This window comes from Rattus norvegicus, chromosome 8 (genome assembly GCF_021556685.1).
Source record: "Rattus norvegicus strain SHRSP/BbbUtx chromosome 8, alternate assembly SHRSP_T2T, whole genome shotgun sequence".
Classification (NCBI taxonomy): Eukaryota; Metazoa; Chordata; class Mammalia; order Rodentia; family Muridae; genus Rattus; species Rattus norvegicus.
In genome coordinates, this window is record NC_141541.1 from 74,340,539 (window position 1) to 74,363,621 (window position 23,083).

Consider the following 23,083-nt stretch of genomic DNA (forward strand, 5'->3'; position numbering starts at 1 on the left):
TATTTTTACATGTATGTGTGTCCACAGAGGCCAGAAGAGGGCCTTCATTCCTCAGAAATGCCATGGTAATGAAAGACAAAGGCAGGTGGAGGGATTCTCTGTATTAACAGATTCATGTTCTTCACCCAGCATACAGTCGTGTCAGTCTTCCTGTACTGATACAATCCTGTATCAGGAAAAAGAATTGCTACAAGGACACTGTTAGTCAGGGTTCTTGAGAGTCACTGACCGTATATGGAACGTCTTTCCATATCGAGGGAACCTAAGACAATGGACAGACTTAAGTATAAGCTATGTGTTAAATGACTATTATATTGTTAAGCCTTTTAGAAAACTGTGTGTGTGTGTGTGTGTGTGTGTGTGTGTGTGTGCGCACGCGCGTGTGTGTGCAGGTTCCTGAAGGTCACAGAAGAGTTGGATCCCTGGAGCTGGCATTGCTGACAATTATGTGCTGTCCAACATGGATGCTTGGAATTGAACTTGAGTCATCTGCTGGAGCAGTGTGTGTTCTTAACCACTGAGTCATTTCCCCAGCCCCCAACTCCTTGGTTTTAACAACTTTTATTTAAATTATGATGGGCTATTATGGAACTTCATACTGAAATTTTGGGGTAAGTGGTAATGTCTGCAACTTACTCTCAAATGATTCAGAAAATACATGTAAATGCCCCAGATGAAGTGTGTTAGGTGTTGGTGCACACATGTAAGTGCCCCAGATGAAGTGTGTTAGGTGTTGGTGCACACATGTAAGTGCCCCAGATGAAGTGTGTTAGGTGTTGGTGCACACATGTAAGTGCCCCAGATGAAGTGTGTTAGGTGTCGGTGCACACATGCATCCCAGCACTTGGGAGGCTTCAGCAGGAGGATGAGGAGTTCAAGGCCAGGCTTGGTGACAGCAAATTCAAAACCAGTGTGGGCTACCCAAGATTCTAACTCAAAAGCAAACCAACCAACCAGCAAGCGGGGTAAAATCTCAACACTCAAAATCTTCATAAAGAATACAAGTTCTTTGTGAAATTATAATAAAACAGTTGCCTGACCCATCCTTAATGAAGGGTCCAGCAGTGAGTGACGAATCTGAGTTATGGTACTCCATAGAAACTTGTCTATTTGTTTTGGTTTGAGGCAGGATCTTACTATGTAGAATAGGTTGGTTTTGAACTCATAGAGTACTAGAATTAAATGTGTTCTTTACTACACTACTACATGGAGGCAAAATGCTTGTGACATAATGTTAAATGATAAAAGCAGGACACAGAACCCGTTGTATAATTTTAACTATGTAAAAGTTAGTATGAGAAAACCAAAGGCGGCCATGGCCTGGGGAGGCAGCTGGAGGCCCACAACCTTTTCTGTCACTGACTCTGTCACTGACCTGTTGACATAGCAGCTGCAGCACCTCCTCCCGTCCCAGTGAGAGGACCGGGCTCAGTGCTGTTCCCAAGCAGCGGCCACCCACCGTGAAGCAGCAAGTCCAGGAGCTTCTGTGTGGGGGCATCTCTGGAGATTGGGGGGGGGCAGCTGTAGGTATTGCTGAGGAAAGGCCCAGCAATGGCTGGTCTGAGACTCCAACCTTCCCTGGCTAGACTCTGGCTTGTGCTCATGCACTTGGGGCTCTGGGGACACGCTGTCTTTCAGACACATGAGTAAAGCTACTTTGAGTTTTGAAAGGCTTAGGCGCTCTGTGACTACCCTGCCTGGAGCAGTAAGTGCCCTGTAAGCAGCCAGTCCTCATCACGCCTTCCATAGGGACAGGAACAGCTCTGAAGATGAGGTGCCTTCCCTCTGTGTGGTGTTAAGGACCCACATCCTTCACATGCTAAGCAAGCACATGCCCAGGTGTCAGTGGACACACCCTCCCTCCAGCCTGAGGACCTGTTTTGGTAGAAAGAAAAAGAGGATCGGAACATATGATAGGGCAGAGAGCTCCTCAGGCTTAGAGAAGCAGAAGTGGGAGGTCAAGTCAGCCTCCTTTACAGAACAAGCTTTAGAGTCTTGAGTCTGTCTTGAAGCTCCTTCCTGTAGAAGTAGGAACAAGACTCAAACAGACTAAGATGCTCTGAGCTGAGGCAGGTAGAGGAGAAACTCCAGTTCCACAGGACGACACAGCAGGCACTCAGTGCCCATGGAGGGAAACTACTACAGACGGCAACTTCTTGGTTAGGAGTACTCTAGACCTTCCCAACTGCTTTCCAGCGAAAGCAAAAAGTGCTACCATGCTGAGTCCTGTGACCTGATTTTCAAATATTTTATTACATAATCTTTCATGGCACCATCAGGAGTAACAGAAAACGTTATTCCCAGTTCCTAAACCACATCCTGAAAAATATACATTTGTATTTATATATTTATATCACTGCTCCACCCCTAACCTATAACTCCACCACCTATTGTAGGTCTTTTGCTTAAAGCAGGAAACTATTCTCTTAGGTAAGAAAATATATGTGGAAGCTAAATGAAATGTTGGTTAGAGTAACTGGGAACAGTTTGTCTGTGGGGCAGAGTGGAAGGGCTAAGTCCAGCCAAGGCAGGGGCATCAGTTGGGGTCCATCAAGGGGAGGAGGACAGTATATAAAAAGGCAGCGTCACGAAGGTAGGCTCTGGTCTCCTTGGTCCCTCAGGAGATGGCCCTGGCCTCAGGAAGGAAGGCTTCCCAGTATTTTGCCAGCTGCAAAGAAGTGGGGAGACAGTAAGCAAGCGCCCCACCTAGTGGCAGAGCCGAGCCCGAGCTAGCCTGGGAGGGAGGTACCACAGCTACCCAAGAGGGAGGCATGTGAGGCAGATGCAGAAGCCACACTTCCTCCTCCCTCTAGATGTAAGGAGGCATCAGTTTCTGTCCCACATTCAAAGGTAGTCTCTGTTTGCACCTCACAATGGTACCATGGTTCCACAGATTGGTTAGAGCTGCAGAAACCAGAGGGGCAGACAGTACCACAGGGTGGGCACTCAGAGGATAAGGCACTACATCACCAGTGAAAGAAGAGGTAAAGGAAGGTCCCCGAGGGCAGCAGTGGGTGAAGAGGGCAACAGAGCTCTCCTGACTGAAGGCCTGTTTTCAATTATCAACTATATCAGAGCCTCCTCCCTCAGAACCAGCCCTCCCCATCTACTCACCAAAGTCCCAAGCAGACAGCTGTCATTTGGGGAGGAAATGGGGGGGCAGAGCTATGCACAATTACATACCTGCTGCTGGGAATGCAGGAGTGTCTCCAGGTACTTGATCACGTGGTTTTTGAAGTCCTTGGATTTCTCTTTCTATAGGAGACAGGATTCTACGTTGACCTCCCAGTCAGGTAGGTGTTGCTTCCTTCCCACTTTGGTGGGATGGTGGTGTTTACTGCTGACCAAGGTCAAGTACAGCTTTGGAAAGTAGCCAGTAGCTTTAACAGCTACAGTTCCAGCCAAACAGCCTCTGACAAAGCTCTACAGACTTTCTGAGGGAAGGAGATGGTGGCAGGGGAGAAGGGACACATAGCAGCTCCTGGCTGTGGTTTGTGTTTAATTGTGTCGGTCTAGCAGCAAATGTAAGATAGCCCCCAGGCCTCAGAAACCAGCAGAGTACAGACACTCAGGTACACACAGAACACAGGGCTTCTAGCTCACCTCAAATCGTGTCACCTCCTTTCGGACAACTGTTGAAATCCTTTCAAAGTCCCTTTCATACTGAGTCACCCGAGATTCCCACTAGGAAGAGGAAAGAGGGGCTTAAGGTCTGGGATGGAGCTCAGTAGCACAATGCTTGGCTAGTATGTGTGAGAGACCAGGTTTGAGTTCCAGTGCCAAAAATCAAAAAGGTGGCAAGCAGTGTCATTTAAATCATGGTGCAATTCTACAGGAGACCTCACTGGATCCTGACATCTTTCTGCCCCTTTGGAAAGGATGAGATACCTAAGGACTCAGTATTGTATATAACAGTCCAGCAGGCAATGGGAAAAGATGGCCGTGTATCTCTGGCCAAGCTTAGCCTTTGAGAAAACTCTAGCCCCATAGCAGACTCTGACTCAGGAACTCAGAAACACAGTACAAACACAGACAAACTTAATTTAGGTCTTTCCTGGAGAGGCAGGTCTGAACCACCTAGGTAGCTTCTCAAAGATCCATACAAGGAGCTAGAGTTACCCCCAGGGACTAAGAGCACTGGCTACTCTTCCTGAGGATCCAGGTTCAAATCCCAGCCCCCTTATGGTGACTCATATTTCTAGGTATTCAACACCCTCTTCTGGCCTCCTCAGGTACCAGGCACATACATGGTGCACAGACATGCAGGCAGAACATCCATGAATAAGCAGCCCTGGCCCTTAATTAGCTCTCTTGCCCATCTAGTCAGGGTCAGGATGGGAGCAGTGTTCACTGAGGAATCGGCAGTATTCTCACCTCTGTAATCTCATCCTTAGCCTGCTGCAGTTTGTCAGGCTTGTTGGCCCACAGCAGCCGAGCCTCAGACTCCCGCTTCTTCTGCAGCGTGGCTTGAGCATCCTGCCAGCGCTGCCATGTCTTCATGCGCTGGTCGAAGGCGGCCTATGGAGAGGGCAGTTGGGAGGAGCATGGCCAGCGCCTCAGTAATGCTGGCTGGCTCTGCCTTAGAAGGAAGCTCTCCCAGCCACCGTGGCCGGGAAGCACTGAACAAGGGCAGGTTCTGCAGCCACTGCTAGCTGAGACATTTAACGTCTAAAAGCACAAGCCTGGGTCAGGCCCTCTTCAAGCTTCCAGTGGGCCAGAACCATGTTACTCCTGGGGCTGGAGCACAGAGGGTGGCCTGATGCCCAAATCTGATACTAATAAGGTTTCCAAACTGCCTACCTCACCAAGTCAGACCAAGAGCCTGCATGCTTTCCCCAAACCTGCCATGTAAGGAGCCATGAATACTGTGGGAGTGAAGTACACAGTCCCACTCTCAAGGAAAAGCCCAGAAAAGCCACCATTGTATTAGCAATCACAGTACATGTCTACACATATGCAGAGTACTGGGAAAACAAGTAGGCACCGAAATTTAACCCACCTTGCTCAGCTCTGGAGCTCTAAGTCTACAGCAAGGAAGCAGCCTTTCAAACAGATAAAAAAAACAGACCTGGTGACAGAGTTTTTTTCCCTTTTGAGACAAGGCCTGATCTCATTGTGTAGCTGAGGGTGACCTTGAACTCATGAACCTCTTGCCCCAATCTCTCAATTGCTGGCATTAGTGGCATGAGTCACCATGCTGGCAGCTTAAGGGGACTTTACATAAACATTTAAAATGGCCACAACCTACTGACTGACTTCACCTTACCCATACACTCACTCACCTGCTCTAGGCTACCTAGGCTGGAGGAAGCTCTCCACAGGTCATTGTTGGCTTCCTGTCTCTAGTCTTGGAACAGAAGCAGCACTTTCAGAAGGACAACTGCTGGCCATGCCACCTGCATGCTACAGGCTTTGAAGGCAGTCCACATCATGGAGCAGTCCCTGGGGCCAGCCTCCTGTTTGTTTGCTCCCCACTCCCTGCAAAGGTTTCCTTGATGTTTGCTAGGCCTCCTCAGTACAAGCTTAGGCCACAGCACAGCTCCTAGTGAAGGAGAGTTCTCTAGTCCTGCTGCTTCTGCTGCTCTGCTGCTCCTGTTTCTCAAGACAGGCTTCACTGTGTATCCAATGACTCACTATGTAGCACAGGCTGGCCTAGAATTTCCCATGATCCTCTTGCCTTAGCCTCCCAGCTGCTGGGATTACAGGCATGTGTTTCCATTCCTGGCTCCTGAAATTTCTTAGCATCTTAATGTCAAAAGTTCAGGTACAGGGTGACTCCACATCTAAAAAAGGCTTAAACCTATCCCACTGGGTTAACAGGGCCTCAGGGAAGGGCACAAAAGAAACCTTTGCTCATTTCTCCATTCCCACTGCTCGCTCAGGACATGAGGAGGGTGGCACCAGTTGTCTGTAAGAGACCTGCTCATAGCTCTCTGCTCTCAGGTTGCTGCTCCAGCCCATGGAGAACAAGGCTTAGCTTCTCTTTGTCCTGTTCACAAAAGCTCACCCTGCCTAGAGTCATTTCCAAAAGCTGTGCTCTCTAGGGAACCCCTGTCCCCCCAAAACAATGCTCTTCACAGAAACCTTTCCCCAGACAGAGCCCTTCCCCATGGCTTTCTAGCCTGAGAAGGCTAACTGGTTCTAAGAATCCCTCGGCAGGCTCTTTCTGATCTCTCTGGAATTAACAGGACAATGAACATCTCTGAGGCTACCTTTAGTAGCTGTGACTGCACGGAAGTGAGAACCCAGCGGGCAGCTCAGTTCTTGACACAGCACAGAAGCTCCACAGTGGGAGATGCACCGAGGAGGAGGAGGAGAGGCTCATGCATCCTGATACTGTGCAGCATCAGGTCCTCACAGTGCAAGTGCCAGGTTCCTCTTGGTTTCTCCCTTGTCAAGGAGGCCATGCAAGAGCTAATACTGCCCAGTCAAGCTTCCTTAACTGGTATGAGAGCTCTGGAAACAGACCACCCAGGCCACCAGAAGATATGAGGTATTTGACCTGAAGGGCAGCGTGCAATGTTGCTACCAGTGTGGTTAGCACAGCACAAGGAGGGCCCTGGTGAAAGCTCTCTCAGCACACTCCTCCATGCAACGCCAAGCCAGTTCCGTGTCATTACCTGACTACTCACACTGGAAAGACAAGTGGAAGCCAGCAAGAGCTCTTATCAGGGCAAAGACCAAAGGACTGCAGAGTCACTGCTCCAGGGGCCAAGCAGCAGTCTGTAATAAGTCTTGCTTGGAGAAAGGTGCACAGAGAACAGTCTGTCCTTGACAATAATGGGCCAACTTGGAAACCCAAGAGTGGGCTGGTGTGGGCCTCAGAACAACTAGAGGTAACTGGCTAGTTTAAGTGGGTTGCTGGGTCTACAGGGTTCTTTCAAGAGCAGACTTACAGCCGCTGCTAAGCTAAACTGTGATGAACTTTTCTGAGGAAGTGAAGAGCAGAAGCTAGCTAGGGGAAAGGAAGTGGGGCTTACTCGGACAATGGCCAGGAGGCGGATATAGTCACTCAGGAGTTCAGCCAGGAGGAAGAAGTCATTGTTGGCCTGTTCCTGGTGGAGCTGCTCAATCTTTTCTTCCACCTCAGCCAGTTGGGAGAGTGCTCGAGACAGTGCTGTGTTGTCCTCGGAGCTGCCAAGCATGGCTAGACTCTTGGCAAACAGGGCTGTATTCAGTGCTAGTTCTGGAAGGAGGCAAAGACAGCAGAGGCGTCTGATCTCTCAGGAAAGGGGAAAGGAGCATGGCCCTGCATAGTGTAGCCTGGCAACTCTGGCCCCCACATATCTGACAACTGAGGGCTCTACAACCCAGTCTCCAAACTAAAGTGAAGGGACATGGCCTCAGCTGGTCACAGGATCGGGAAGGAAACGTTCTCGCTGTCTAAATATGACTGAGTCTGGTTGCCTGAAGGAAGAAGGTCCAGCATTCTTTGAGCTCATGTCACCAGGCCAAGTAAAGGAGTGGCTCTGGTATTTATGTTGGAGCTCATGAACTGTCACCTATATGCACCACACACAACATAGACAGACACCACACACAGACTCTTCCACATTCTACAGCAGAGCAAACTGGTACAGGGGCCAGTCAGTACCTTGGGCTCTGCAGGCCACACATTGTCTCTGCAGCATACTCTTCTCATAGCAACAGGGTCCAAGGCCAAATCTGTCCTTTCAGCCATGCCATAGCTTGCCAGCCCTTACGCTGGTGTCATGCTAATGGTCTTTTAGATTTCTTGCTAGCAGTATGTTTAAGACACAGAAGGAAAGCATTGAAATTTGGAAAATTCCACCAAGTTCTCAATTAAGCAAAGCTCGCTATAAAGGAGGGGAAGACAGAAGACAAAGAGGCTTCCTTGCATCCACACCTTGCTAGTATGACTATGTAACAAAAGCATCAGTGTGGATGGCAAGCCTCCAACTCCCATCAAGAGAAGCAGCATGTACCCAGGCAGGCTCCCTCCACCCTCTGCCCATAGTGGTTTAAGTCATGTTTCTTGCCAGGAGAGTGGGGCGCATCTTGCTTATCAGAACATCATGCAACAGGTGGGCTGACAATTTCCACTTGAATGGCTAAGAACAGCAAGCCTCTCATCTCCAGCCCACTGAAGACACCGTTTCCCCCAGTGCAGTGTGTGTGGTTACCTTTCCTATGGTTGACTAGAGTCTCCACCACAGCGTGCAGCTTCCGTAGGCGCTGTTCCTCACACTCCACCTCCTGGAGCTTCTCCTCGAACCACTGGAAACACAGCCAGAGCTGGCTTGAGTGTTCAACAAAGTGTAGGGAGCTGCCTTTCTTTAGCAGCTTTTACAAAAGCTGTGTTTTTGTTTTGTTTCTTTTAATTGAAAAGAATCTCAGGAATTGTAGGACTTCTTAGGGCATCTGAGAGATACCGTCTACTCACAATGTCTGATTCATTCATCTTGATGGTCATTTTGCTGACTGCATCTGTAGCTTTGTTGAACATCTTAAGGAGACCAGCACCACTTAGAGCCTGCGTACCTACAGCTCGAGGCAGCTACAAGACCAAGGCGGGGATGCAAGTTATCTGTTGCCCCTTTAAGGTTCAGAAGAATTAGTATCCATCAGATGGTAGGCCCAAAACTTGTCAACAAGTTACTTGACTATAGACTGCTGTACTCTACGGCAGTTACAGGAATCTAAAACTAGTAAATGCAGAAGCAAAACCCAAGCACCACGTCAGTAAGAATCAAACGCACTTTCAGCTTTTGGTATTATTCCTAGAAAGAGAGCAGACAGACAGTGCTATGTGGCCAGGCAACACCAAGTCATGACTGTTTGCCTACCCACGTGTGACCTACTTAAACACCAAGCATTCCTTTACATTTGTTTTGACATTAAAATTATTGTGTGTGAGCATTCACAACAGCACACATACAGAGGTCAGAGGTAGAGGCCATTGCTGGAGTTGGTCATCTCCTTCTACCTTTACATGGTAACCTTACGTCTAACTCGGGTCCTCAGGAATTCAGAGCAAGGACTTTCCCCAGCGTTCCTTTAACTGCATTCCTTTGTTAAAATTAAAGGCTTCTGCAGGGTATGGTGACACACACCTTTAATCCCAGCATAGGCAAGGATAGGTAGAGAGGCCAAGTCTTTAAAAAAAAAAAAAGGTGTTTGCTGTGTAGATGTTTTCTTTAGTTACTAAAAATCGAGGTGTCTCCAATTTTTCACAATCATGAATACCCTATGCATAGTCTATTAAAAATGGCCACTTCAGTCAACCCTTGCCATATGATGGCTCTGTGGTCTGTGGTAACTGGTTTTTAACTAATGCCTCTCAGTCTCCTAACAAACTACACATTAGTAACTCACGAGAGGCTTGCCTAGACCCTGACAAACAGAGCACTGTGCTCCATAGGACGCCAGTAGGTCACTATTTGACCACACATAGAGCCCTGGAAATCCTTGTTCTCTTGGGGGTCACAAACTCACTGGCTATAGCAGTTTCCTTTCACTCAGGGTAGTGAGAGATGATAAAGTTTGGTGTAATACTAACCTCTTCTTTTTCTAAAAACTCCCTGACATCTGGGTCCTGTAACATGGTAGGATGATTCACAATTCTTTGAAGGTACCTAAGGGTAAATAAAAAAACAAAAACAAAAACAAAAACTGGTTAGGGCTCTGCTTCCTTAGTTTGTTTCAAGACAGGGTTTCTCTATGTAGCCCTGTCTATTCTGGAACTCACTCTGTAGACCAGGCTGGCCTTGAACCCAGAAATCTGCCAGAGCCTGCCTCCCAAGTGCTAAGATTAAGGTTCTACTGCCCAGCTCTGGCTAGGACTCTCAGGAGTTGGGGTGTTGCCCAGCGCCAGCCCGGACTCGTGCCTTTTATTATGTAAACTCAGATAAGGCACTTAAGCAAATCTTTAACAAAGTATTTAACATTTCACATTCTTCACATTTCAAAAAGACAACTAACTGACTCTGAGAGACCCCAGAACCTCCCACTAGATTATCCACGAAGAAAGTATGGCAGTTCAGTGGGGATGGAGAAGAGAAAGAGGGCTTAAGACTGAGGTGGGGGGGCTGGGGATTTAGCTCAGTGGTAGAGCGCTTGCCTAGGAAGCGCAAGGCCCTGGGTTCGGTCCCCAGCTCCGGAAAAAAAAAGAACAAAAAAAAAAAAAAAAAAAAAAAAAAAGACTGAGGTGGGAGGGGGTTGAGGATTTAGCTCAGTGATAGAGCGCTTGCCTAGCAAGCGCAAGGCCCTGGGTTCGGTCCTCAGCTTGGGGGGGGGGGGGGAGGAAGACTGAGGTGGGAAGGGAAGGGATATAAAGGCAGGTGTAGCTGAGCTCATCTCAGCTCATCTCCAGTAGAGAAGCACAGAAGCAGCTTCTCCCATCTAACATGACCAAGAACAGCTCTCAGGTACCTACCTTTCCAAAGCAGCCCTCCGTTTCTCAAGAAACTCTGCAGAAGAAGAATCTTCCTTCCCAACCTTCACCTTTGTCATTCCTAGAGTAGAATTTAAGAAACAAATATAGCAGAAATAGTAAAAAGGATACATCTAAGTATCTAAGTTTTCTAAAGAGTCATCTGAAGGAATGATGGTAAGGAGAGCTCTGCACAGCATCATCTAAGGTCATGAGCGGACGTGGACTAAAGTTCTTATACTAAGTCCTTATGAGTGTACATGCTGGGGGCTGTAAACTATGGGATTTAGAATGTATATTGTCTTAAGAGATAAAAGCACACTGGGTGTGGTGGCACAAGCAAGGAGATCTCTTAAGTTCAAGGTCAGCTTGTTCTACATGGTGAGTTCCAGCCATCTAGGTGTTCATACAGAGATCCTATAAGGATATGTGTGCACACGTATGAGTGTCTGCTCAGCGGCTATGAGCATATAGGTCCCATTTCTAGCTATGTGGGGTTTACAACTCTAGTTCTGAGGGATCTGGCAGCCTCTTCTGTCTTCTTAAGGCACCCGACACACACATAGTACCCAACATGCATGTAAGTATGCAAAGTCCCATAGATACACAGTTAAACAATAGGAAAATGCGCTGAGATTCTGAGTGCAGACTGACAACCACTTGGTGGCAGGAGCAAGAGCAATCACAACGCTCAGTGGTAGTGTCTTCCTAATATGCATGAGGCGCTGTATTTAAATACCACCACCACCCCACACCACCACCCCCACCACCCCACTACCTCGTGTGCGCACGCACACACAATCTTCCCCGGGTTGTGGTGCATGCCTGTAATTCTAGCACTCATGAGTCTGAGGCAGAAAGAAGCTGTAAAGCAGTCCGGCTGTTTCTCTAGTGCCCCGAGTGTTATTAGAGACCCGGCTTGCTTACCTATTAGGCTCTTCTCAGGTGGAGGAGGGACAATGAAACCATTCTGGGAGTGCTTCTCTGAGAGCTTCTCATAAAGACCCAGAAAGTCACTGAATCTTCTTTTCACTGCAAACTGCCTACTTCTGAACATCGGTAAGCTTGTCTTGGGGATGGAAAACACAAGGCAATTTAATTCCAAATCCAGAATGAGTTATCTATCCTACTGACATCAAAGGAAACAGATTACCTTGCCCTTTAGACAAATGGCAAATAACCTTGTCCAAAACAGAGGCTTTTCTTTTTGAGCAGCCTAGAAATCTAAGAAACCCTACTTGAAATAATAATAATTTCAAGTGCATAAAAAAATAGGATTATATGACTTGGGGGGATGGCTTAGTGGCTTGCGCTGTAAGCATAAGGGCCAATTTGAATCTGCAATATCCACAGAAAAAGCTGGGTAAGGTTGTTGGTGATGTACACCTTGAATCCCAGCACTTGGGAAGAAAAGACAGTCAGATTTCTGAGTTCGAGGCCAGCCTGGTCTACAGAGCCAAGTTCCAGGACAGCCAGGGCCACACAAAGAGACCCTGTCTAAAATAACAAAACAAAATAAAGCAAAACAAAAAAACCCAAAAAAACCAAAACCAAAAACAAAAAAAAAAAAAAAACCAAAAAACCAAAACAAAACCCAAACCAAACCAAAACAAACAAAGCTAGGCATGCCTGTACCGAAGCACTGGGAAGGTGGAGGGGGAGACAGGTAGATGCCTAACCCAGTGACTTCTAGCCAACTGGTTTTGCCAAAAAGGTAAGCTTCAGGTCCTATGAGAGCCTCTGTCTAAGTCAGTAAGACAGAGAGCTATAGAGTTAAGACATCCAATATCTTGTTGTGCTTCCCACAAGGACACACACGAGTACACACACCTGCACACTCAAGTGTATATGAGGTTATAAAGGCAGCCAATAAAATTCAAATATAGTTTCATTCCTACAACACTTGCTCTAATAAACTAATAATGAATTCTAGTTAAAAGATACAATTCCATGGTTATTGTTAAGCAATTTGTCACTAATTGATTTACTTTAGGGTCAGCTACTAGAATCAACAGACAAACAAAACAAGACACACTGAAGAATGCTTCTGATGATGAGGAAATCAGACGACATATGTCTGTGAACAATAACCTCTAAAGTGCGGTGGGCTTTAGAGCCCACAGGAGGGCTAAAGACGTCTTCTAGTAAAAGTAAAAAGGAAATAAAAGAAAGCTGGTGTGCTGGCTCAGTGGTAAAGAACACGGACTGCTCTTCAGAGGACCAGGGTTCAATTCCCAGGTCCCACATGGTGAGTCACAACCATCTGTATGTAACTGCAGTCCCAGGAGATTGGACATACATAACTTATAACATATAACGGGCAAGCTAGGGAATATGCATAACTTTATATTCATATTTCTATTTCTATTTGCCAGATTGGCAAAACTTACAGAGGTTGTCTCTGCCAGGTACTTACAAGGAAACAAATCAATGAGAACTTCTGAACAAATTTTTGTAAAAATTGGTACAAATAGTTTATATTCCTTGCATTCAATATTTCCTAGTTATTTGTATATCTAGAAGCATGAACATGGGATACCCACCAGACATTAGAGGAGATGTGCATAGAGTTCAGGTATGAAAACTGGAAACGCCCGGGGAAACAGGTTTGTATACTATGCTATATTCATGTAGCAGGCTGACTGTTGATATTTCCAACAAGGAGAGGTCTGAGAAACCATGCTAAATAAAGGATCCACTATTTTTAGTAGACTATTCTTATGAAACACAAAGCACCCTGTCACTTAAAAGATGCGCATGCAATCTTTTAAAGGGGAGGAGACTACGCAGGGGCAAGTGCCTGAGAGGTGTAAGCCGAGGCTATCACAGACAACCAGGAAGACAGCTGATGCAGCCAGTGCTGCTCTTGGTAGCAGCCAATGGTAGTAGGTCCAGGGCTGTTTTACTAGTGGGACAAAACAGTATCTAACTAGAAAGGTCCAGATCAAGGAGTAAAAGTTATAGAAAGTAGGAAAAGAAAGCCAGGTACAGGGGCAAATGCCTGTGATTCCAGCACTCGGGAGACTGAGGAAGGAGGTCATAAGTTCAAGAACAGTCTGGCTTTGTGTCAGCTGAGGTTGGGCACACTTGTAGTCCCAGTGCTACAGAGGCTCAGGTGAAATAAAAGGTTGAGACCAGCTATATAGGGCTATATGGGGAGATCCTGTCTCCAGCACCAACCAACCTCAAATCCCTCCGTTCTGAGGGAGCATATAGATAGCTTTTGCTTCTTTCAAAGAGGGTCTCGCTAAGGACCCCAGGCTATTCTCAAACTCCTAATCCTCCTGCTTCTGCCCCTGTAGTGCTGAGTTTACAGATGTAGGCCACCTTGTCTGGTCCAAGCACTGAAGAACTGTAAACTGATAATTACTCTCCATTCGAGGCAATCCATTAAACTAGTTCCAGTCACATACTTCCTAAGAGGGATAGAGCAAAAATCAGATATGCTGCACGTCGTAAACCTTGCAAAGTTACAGCTTTCTGGAAGAATATTGGGGAGGCCTAGGCTGGTGTACCTAGTTAAGATTACAAAGGCGAGGGGTGGGGGTGGGGGAGATGGCTCTGAGGTTAAAAGCACCGGCTGCTCTTCCAGGGGATCTGGGTTGGGTTCAGTTCATCTGTTACTCTAGTTCCACATGTTCTGGCACCCTCTTCTGGCCTCTGTGGTCACTAGGCATGTACATGTGCACAGGATATACATGCAGGCAACAGTCATACACGTAAAATAAGAAAAGACTGACAAGGCAACACAGACTTGCTATAGCTTGATAAATAGGAGGAGGTTATTGGGAAGGAAACAAAAAGCTTCCCAGAAATGGTCTAGATGTTAGTTAACGTTGGTCAAGCAGTCAGGGCTACTGAGGGGCCTGGGCAGTGCCACTGGGACTCACCTGTGTGGTGACTTTGTAGGCTACATAGGCATTCATACCGTCCCCTGTGGGAGAATAAGAAACGAGAAGGAATTAATCTCTCAACTAAAGGAAGGGAAGCTAATCCAATAACGTGTAACTAGAGACCATAAGCTACAGAAGCCCTGTATTCAAACGGCTTGCTGTATCTCGAGGCTTTATAAGCAACCCCAAAATTCACTTTTTCCCTGTGCCTTGGGGGTTGTGTGGCATACATGCCTGTACGGATGCTGGCTGGGCCCCAGTTTGAGTCAGACAAGAGAGTCAGTCCCCTGTTCCAAAGCCAGGCTCCATTTATACCCTCACAGAGCAGCACTGGATGCTGACAATTCATCACTTGTTACCACGCCAATATTTGGGCTGGTTACACACATCTGTCCAAAACCAAACAATTCTCTTGCTGTATAAAGCAGGAGAAGGAAGCTACTGATATAAAAGGAAACAAGTAGTTCTACCCGAGGCTAGCTCCAGGCTTGGTCTGCTCTTTCAGAGGTCCCACCACTGGTGCTGGCAGACACTGACCTCTCTGATCTAGCATGCTCACCCAGAGCAAAGGGCCTGGCAGGAAGACACTTGGGCTGCCTGATGTCACAAAAATCTCTCTTTCCTGGAGGAATAATTTTTATGAAAAAGCCATTGACTGTTAAATAATCTGGGATTCAAGCAACTATTTTTCTGTGTGGTAGTGTCCTGACCTAGACCACTTAGGGAGATAAAGGCACTATTGACTCCCTGAGCCTTGGAAAGGCACGGACTGGAAGGCAGACAAAGCCCTAGGACCATGGGGTTTAGAGTAGCTCCACACCCCCTTCCTGATTCCTCCTCTCAGAAAACAGGAAAGCCTAGGCAAACAATTCCCAGTTGCCTTTGCTTCTGATCTGATTCTGAAGTGAGGGGCCAGGGAGAAGGGCAGAAGTGGATCAGCAGGGTCATACTTCACAACATTTCACTGTGGATGTAGAAATGCCTGCTTTTATTTGTAAGGGCATGTGCACACACACAAAGGCCAGAAATTATACAGAAATAGGAGGTATACCCATCTTACCAACACGTACCAAAAAGGGTGTTGCAAAATACAAGTTAACCTAAAAAAAAATTACCTTATATTGGCTACCACCTTTACACTCAGAAACACACTGCCTAATACTAAGAATTTGTTTACCATGCATTAAAAACAACTTTTTTTTTTGTTTTTTTTTTTTTTTTCGGAGCTGGGGACTGTACCCAGGGCCTTGCGCTTCCTAGGCAAGTGCTCTACCACTGAGCTAAATCCCCAACCCCAAAAACAACTTTTTAATATAATGGAAATTTCTCCCACCATAGAATAGTCATGGTCAGTTACATAATTTAGCAGCCACAGGAAGAAAAGCCCAAGTGTCCATATCCAATGAATATGTAGCCAAGCAGGGCCTCCGGACACTGCCCCAGCTAAAGCAGTGTGTGCAGAGAGGTACAGAAGCCCTGAAAGCAGCTTAGCCACACAACAATCTGAGAATGCAGTTTTCCTAAATAAACCCAAGTTGGAGACGGCATATGCAAATTACCAAAATTCTAAAAAGCATACCCTGGTAAATGTGCAATTCTAATTTATTGAGATGCATGCTGGGATGAGACACGCATGTTGGCTAAACAGCCCACACAAACAGAACCTGCTGTTACAGAGATCGGGTCCTGATTAGAAAAAAAATGTTTTAATTAGCCAGTTTCTGACTAAGAATATAGAACAAGGGAATGAAAGCTTAGCACTTAGGAGTAATTTGTGTTCAACTCTGATTTGTGAGCTGTTTAAATTACTCTGTATGTAGGGTCAGGTATGCCCCTCTAGGTAACACAACTTTACTTGAAAGCATTGTTTTCACAGGTAAAATGAAGATATTAGGGTGTGCACTGGCTGGTTTTGTGTGTCAACTTAACACAAACTGGAGTTATCACAGAGAAAGGCGCCTCCTTTGAGGAAATGCCTCCATTAGATGAAGCTGTAAGGCATTTTCTCAATTAGTGATCAAGGCAGGAGGACCCAGCCCATTGTGGGTGGTACCATCCCTGGGCTGGTGGTCTTGAGTTCTATAAGAAAGCAAGCTGATGGGGTTGGGGATTTAGCTCAGTGGTAGAGCGCTTGCCTAGCAAGCACAAGGCCCTGGGTTCAGTCCCCAGCTCCAAAAAAAAAAGAAAAAAGAAAAAAGAAAGAAAAAAAAAAAAAAAAAAAAAAAGAAAGCAAGTTGAGCAAGGCAGGGGAAGCAAGCCAGTAAGTAACATTCTTCCATGGCCCCTGCATCAGCTGCTTCCTGACCTGCTTGATTTCCAGTCCTGACTTCCTTTGGTGATGAACAGCAATGTAGAAGTGTAAGCTCAATAAACCTTTTCCTCCCCAACTTGCTTCTTGGTCATGATGTTTGTACAGGAATAGAAACCCTGACTAAGACAGGGTGGATCAAGTATAACATGTGTCCCTAAAAAAAAAAGGGGGTGGGGGTGGGGGGGCTGGAGAGATGGCTCAGAGGTTAAGAGTACTGACTGCTCTTCCAAAGGTCCTGAGTTCAAATCCCAGCAACCACATGGTGGCTCACAACCATCTGTAATGGGATCTGAGGCCCTCTACTGGTGTACATGAAGACAGCTAAAGTGTACTCATATATAATAAATAAGTAAATTAAAAAAAAATAGGGCAACTCAGACAGGTGTTCCTGGAGGGATGATGATGTGGACACTTAGAACTACATGGGACAGTGGTGACAAGGTACTGGTGCATCTTCAGGACACAGCACACCTAAGATGACTAGAAGACATGCAAAGACCTTCCTTCCCATAGGATTTCAAAGGAACACGGCCATCCCACACCGTGATCTCCCGCTTTCCAATTCAGAACTGTGAGGAAATCTCTGATTTTTGTTTTTAAGCAAGGTTTTCATTCTGTAGCCCAGGTTAGCTTCCAACTCACGACACTCTTCCTGTCTCAGCATTCAAGAGCAGGAAGGACAGGTATAACCCACCATCCCTGGCCTATGTTATTGTCTTAACTCTTTTAAGTTTGTGGGTCTTTACTACATCAGTTCTAGGAAGCGAACAGCTTTAGGTAACTCCCTCTCCTGGTTCAAAATCACAACAGTAAATATTCAAACAATGAGTAGCATTTATAATTTGTATTATTCTACTAAGGATGTAATAAGGATATAGGTGGTTAAGCTTAAAATTAAGGTGTTAAGGGGCTGGAGAGATGGCTCAGTGGTTAAGAGCACTGACTGCTCTTCCAGAGGTCCTGAGTTCAATTCCCAGCAACCACATGGTGGCTCACAACCATCTGTAATGAGATCTGGTGCCCTCTTCTGGCCTGCAGTCACATATGCAGGCAGAATGCTGTACATAAACTAAATAAATAAATCTTAAAAAAAAAAAAATTAAGGTGTTAAGGAATAGGCAAGAGACTTCTAGATATGTCACCCAAGGCCCTGGTCCTACTTTTACACTGAACCACACGCTGCCCTAACAGGATGCTACTTTCCTGGGTCCTCTGCAAAAGCAGTGGATGCTCTTTAATGCTGAGTCATTTCTCTCCTGCTCCTGTCTGTAGCTTGTTGTTATTATTATTACTACCATCATCACCATTATCATCTAATTTTGCATTTCTACGTATGTGGGCATGACCATGACATGATACACATGTGGAGGTCAGAAAACAACTTTCAAAGTGGGTTCTACCCTTCAACATGTGGGCTCTGGGGATCAAACTCTGGTTCGGTTGTGAAGCTTGGCTGCAGGTACCTTCAGTAATCTTCTGGACCCCATTTGAGTTTCTAAAGATTATAGTTATATTTCATCTCTGGATTTTCTTCCCAAAGATAAGAAAAGAAATCTAAGTGATGTGGCTGATTACTCTGACCTCAGAAGCATAGCCCCAGAAAAGAGACCGATGAAGCACCCCACCTTTGCTGGTTCAACTTTGTTGAGAGCCACTCCCTAAATGGCTGCTCAGGGCTCATGGTAACATCATGAGAGTCCCAGGACACTTACCGATCTTCTCAGGATCAGTGATACCAACTGTCAAATCAAACTGATCCTCCTGTTCTTCTTCCTCCAGCTTTAAAAAGAAAAACCAGGAGAGCTGCTATAAAGAAGGCTAGACATTACAAAATTCAATACCTCTCAATATAATGAAGTTAAGATGTTCTTCTCAGTGCTCACTTCTGTCCTACAGTGTAAGTCATGAACCAGTTCAGTCATTTCATGTACACTTCCCCACACCCCTACTTCCACAATAACCAGTAAGTAGAGAATTTTAGTTGACTTGATCTTCTTTGGACTAAATAAGGAATAGAGAGAGCTGTATTCCTGCATATGGAAGCTCCAATCAGGGACCAGTGAAAGCCTTTATGCTCTCCTTTGGGGAACAGACACCGTCTAACAAAGAGTTCTCCTTTGGATTCTGGTTGGGCATTAAACATGTATCTCCTTCAGGAGCCGCAAATGTTTTCTCAAAGTTCAAACCCAACAGAGCTCCAGACTGGCAGCACATAGTTCCAAAGATACAAAAGCAAGAAGACCAACAACACATGCTCTTACCTCTTCATAGCTTGGCTGTGGCTTAGGAGAATTTGTGGCTTCTTGCGTAGGATGAGGAATAAGTGTTTTGCCTGGCATTGTCTTCTGGTTATTCTGTGTGCTGTCCAGGGATAGTTCCACTGTGGCATCTAAAACAGTTGATAGTTTAAAATGAGTGTCAGTAGTGGGTTTTGAAGGCTGAACATCAGTCCTACAGGAAGGATGAGGCCCACAATAAGAATGAATGTCAAGCACCGAATACAACAAAAACAAGAGGCAGTTTTTACATGAGTCAAAGGAGAAGGCACTGAGGGAGGGCTGCTCTAGCACAGGTTTGGTAGAGAAAGCTCTCCCTTTCATTTCAGACACAACTGTTTGGCTATCTTAGACCAGAGAACCAGGAGTCTAGCAAAAATCAGCATGTCAAATATTTTACTCTTTGGAGTTGTCTTAGTCAGGGTTTACTGCTGTGAACAGACACCATGACCAAGGCAATCTTATAAGGACAACATTTAACTAGAGCTGGTTTACAGGTCAGAGGTTCAGTCCATTATCATACAGGCAGAACAAAGTGGCATCCCAGCAGGCATGGTGCAGGAGAACCTGAGAGTTATCTGAAGGCTGCTGGCAGAGTACTGGCTTCTAGGCAGCTAGGAGTAGGTAAGGTCTTCGAGCCGATGCTCAATGACACACCTACTCCAACAAGGCCACACCTCCAAATAGTGCCACTCCCTGGGCCAAGCATTTATAAACCATCACATTCCACTCCCTGGTCCCCATAGGCCTGTTCAAACGCATGAGTCTGTGGGGGCCATATCTAGCCATGGCATAAGAAGAAGTCCAACCTACAAAGTCCTCATAGTCTATAGCAGTCTCAACAACGTTCAAAGTCTCTCCTAAGATTCATCCAATCACTTAACTATAATCCCCAAAGTAAGACAGGAAACCAGCTGGGCACATGCCAAACTTTGCCTCTTCGTGTCTGACGTCAAAGCAGTCTTCGATCTCAAACTCCCTTTTCATCTTTGTTAACTGCAACAAATCTCTTTCTTCTGGGTGGTTCCACTCCTTATTAGCAGCTTTCCTCAGCAGATAGCTCACAGCTTTGGCATCTTGAACTTCTTGGGGTCTCCAAGGCAACTTCAATGTTACAGCTTCTTGTTTCAATGTCCAGGATCTACACATGCTCTTCTGGGCTCCTTCGAAGGGCTGGCCAGTACTGCCCTGTCTAAACTCAGGTTGATCCACTTCACTGCTGCTGCTGTTCTTGGTGATCATCCCATGGTACTGGCATCTCCAAAACATGGCATCTCCCACTGCAACTAGGCTTCACCAGTAGCCTCTCATAGGCTCTCTTCATGGTGCCAAGCCTCAACCCCTTTGCATGACTCCTTCAGTCCTGGACCATCAGCTACAACTGAGGCTGCACCTTCACCAATGGCCTTCCATAGCCTCTCACAGTGCCCAGCCTGAGCTGCTCTTCATGACCTATTCATACCTTCAAAACCAGTACCAGCTGAGCAACTCTTCACATTACCAAGTCCAGCTATAGCACAGGTACAACCTAGGCTATCTCTGGAACACAGCTTCTTTGTGCTCTCAGAAAACACTTCCCAAAAGATATCACTGCAGTGATGCTGGTCTCTTCTTAATCACCACTAACTTCTTAACTCCAGCTCACCAGCATCAGTTGTCCTAGTAGTCCCTTCTATTTTTCCTTCTAAAGTCAGAGCCACATGGCTAAAGCTGCCATGTTCTGCTGCTTACCAGGGCTGGAACATGGCCCTCCACGCCTTATTCTAGTATCAGCTTTCTGTTTTCTGACTCCCTCTCTGCCTAAACCCAGCTGTCCTGGAACTTGCTCTGTAGATTGACCTTGAATTCAGAGATCTGCATGGCTCTTTCTCCTATAATGCAGGTATTAAAGGTGTGTACCACCATGCCTGGATTTAAGATTTTTTTCTTTTCAGCTAGAACCTGCTTTGTCCTAGGCTGACCTTGAACTCAAGAGATGTTTGGCGTTGTCTCCTGGGATTACAGGTGTGTACCATCATGTCTGGATATAAACTTAGCTGGGTAGGATCTTGCCCCCAAATTCCTTAATTTGTTATCTCCTAGAACATAGGATTCAGTTCCATTTCACTTCCTGGTGCCCCTTTTATAATTGAACCATATATTTTATATTTTTCCTTTCTAAACTTGCTATGCTTGTTCAAAACACTCTTTATGAGATTTAACCAGAGGACAAAGCTTCTGCTGGGCTTTTTTGAGACTTCCTTTGTCAATGCAATTAGCACAATTTTTTTTTTTACCTTAGCCTCAGGAAGGCTCTTCAGATCAGGGCAAAAGCAGCCACATTCTTCACTAAAATACCACAAAAATAGTTTCTATGTCACATACTGAAATTCTTCTCATCTGAAACCCCTTGGGCCAGGTCTGCACTGCTCAAATTACCCTCAGTAACAAAGTCTACCACATTCCTACTAGGATAGCCCATTAAACCTCAACAGTTAAAGCATTCCAATGCTTTCCAAATGTAAAATCCCCAAATCCACATTGTTCAAAACAAAAACATGGATATCACAGCAATACCCCAGTCCCTGGTACCAACATCTATCTTACAGTTTTACTGCTGTGAACAGACACCATGACCAAGGCAACTCTTTTTTTTTTCCTCCCCATCTTTATTAAATTGGGTATTTCTTACTTACATTTCGATTGTTATTCCCCTTCCTGGTTTCATGGCCAACATGCCACCAACCCCTCCCCCTCCCCTTCTGTATGGGTGTTTCCCTCCCCATCCTCCCCCCATTACTGCCCTCCCCCCAAACAATCACGTTCACTGGGGGTTCAGTCTTGGCAGGACCAAGGGCTTCCCCTTCCACTGGTGCTCTTACTAGGCTATTCATTGCTACCTATGAGGTTGGAGCCCAGGGTCAGTCTTTGGATAGTGGTTTAGTCCTGGAAGCTCTGGTTGGTTGCCAAGGCAACTCTTTTTTTTTTTTTTTCTTTTTCTTTTTTTCGGAGCTGGGGCCTTGCGTTTGCCAGGCAAGCCCTCTACCACTGAGCTAAATCCCCAACCCCCAAGGCAACTCTTATAAGGACAACATTTAATTGGGGCTGGCTTACGGGTTCAGAGGTTCAGTCCAGCATCATCAAAGCAGGAACATGGTAGCATCCAGGCAGTTATGGTGCAGGTGAACCTGAGAGTTCCTCTGAAGGCTGCTAGCAGACTACTGGCTTCTAGGCAGCTAGGAGTAGGTAGGGTCTTAAAGCCCAAGCCCACAGTGACACACCTACTCCAACAAGGCCACACCTCCAAATAGTCCTGCTCTCCGAGCCAAACATACTCAAACCATCAAGGCAGTGATCACTCAAAACATTACGTGAAGCTCATTTATTCTTGTTTGTATACGAGAGCACCTTTGCTTGTCTGCTTTATACACTGAATGACAGATCAGGCAAGTATACATCAGAGGAAGCCTCAGGAAAAATATCAACCAGAAAACGTGTAGCAACACTTGGAAAAGTGTGGTTTGGTACACTTGGTCACAGCACACTATGCTGATAGTTTAAGAACTAGTTACAGTGACAGCTTAGCTATACCCTGACAGAATAAGCTATCATTTGTAAATGCCGCCAGAATGAGGAGAGGGAGCAGCAGACCCAAAAACACTTCTGATTTTGAAGAGAAGACCCGGCCTTCACTTTAAGAACTGCCTCTATCTGGAGAATATGCAGGTGAGCGGAACAACTCGTTCTCTGTGTGTTCCAGAGAAATGACTTCTAAAATAGCATTTTGTGCCATTTTTAGACATTAAAATTTCTTATGCAAATGTACTTCCTATGTGGAGCAGTGAAGCTAGAAATTCTAACCCTAACCAGTTCAGTTTTTTCTTTTTAGTAAAGAAAAACATAAACATTCACTTATAGGTTTTGGTCTGACTGTTACATATTCAGTTTAGTCTTGGGGACCACAGAGAAAGTTGCTTCCTTTTCTTTCTAGATTTTCACTGGGGGCTAAGCAGAAAAACCCAGAGACAGTTTTAGATTACTGTGCTGACCACTGAGTGTGAATCATTTTTGCAAAAGACCCTGCCATGGGGTCATAAATCCGGAAGCAGCACAGAGAATGAATATGATAGGTTGTGAGGTCTTCACAACAAGGGGCCAGCTCAAGTTTGTATGGGAGATTCACTTTATGCAGGTTCAGCATAACAGATCAAGTTAGTAAATGAAACAAGCA

General features: G+C 45.8%; 1 protein-coding gene across 3 annotated transcripts in view; it reads right to left on the reverse strand.

Annotated features, from left to right (window-relative positions):
• Positions 1–2,234: 2,234 nt before the first annotated feature.
• Snx1 (sorting nexin 1) overlaps positions 2,235–23,083 on the reverse strand; it is a 40,307-nt gene continuing 19,458 nt past the window's right edge. The window contains exons 3-15 of one of the 3 annotated variants that reach the window (XM_087563947.1): positions 18,859–18,986; positions 18,310–18,376; positions 14,284–14,327; positions 11,321–11,462; positions 10,397–10,475; positions 9,521–9,596; positions 8,405–8,518; positions 8,145–8,238; positions 6,981–7,186; positions 4,375–4,518; positions 3,604–3,684; positions 3,184–3,255; positions 2,235–2,668 (exon numbers count right to left, since the gene is read on the reverse strand). In XM_087563947.1, coding sequence (XP_087420073.1) covers positions 2,618–2,668; positions 3,184–3,255; positions 3,604–3,684; positions 4,375–4,518; positions 6,981–7,186; positions 8,145–8,238; positions 8,405–8,518; positions 9,521–9,596; positions 10,397–10,475; positions 11,321–11,462; positions 14,284–14,327; positions 18,310–18,376; positions 18,859–18,986 — 1,298 coding nt within the window. In that variant the 3' untranslated portion in view covers positions 2,235–2,617. Of the gene's footprint in view, positions 2,669–3,183; positions 3,256–3,603; positions 3,685–4,374; positions 4,519–6,980; positions 7,187–7,594; positions 7,739–8,144; positions 8,239–8,404; positions 8,519–9,520; positions 9,597–10,396; positions 10,476–11,320; positions 11,463–14,283; positions 14,328–18,309; positions 18,377–18,858; positions 18,987–23,083 lie in introns of those variants that run through there. The other 2 variants (NM_053411.1, XM_087563948.1) reach the window with 2 other exon arrangements.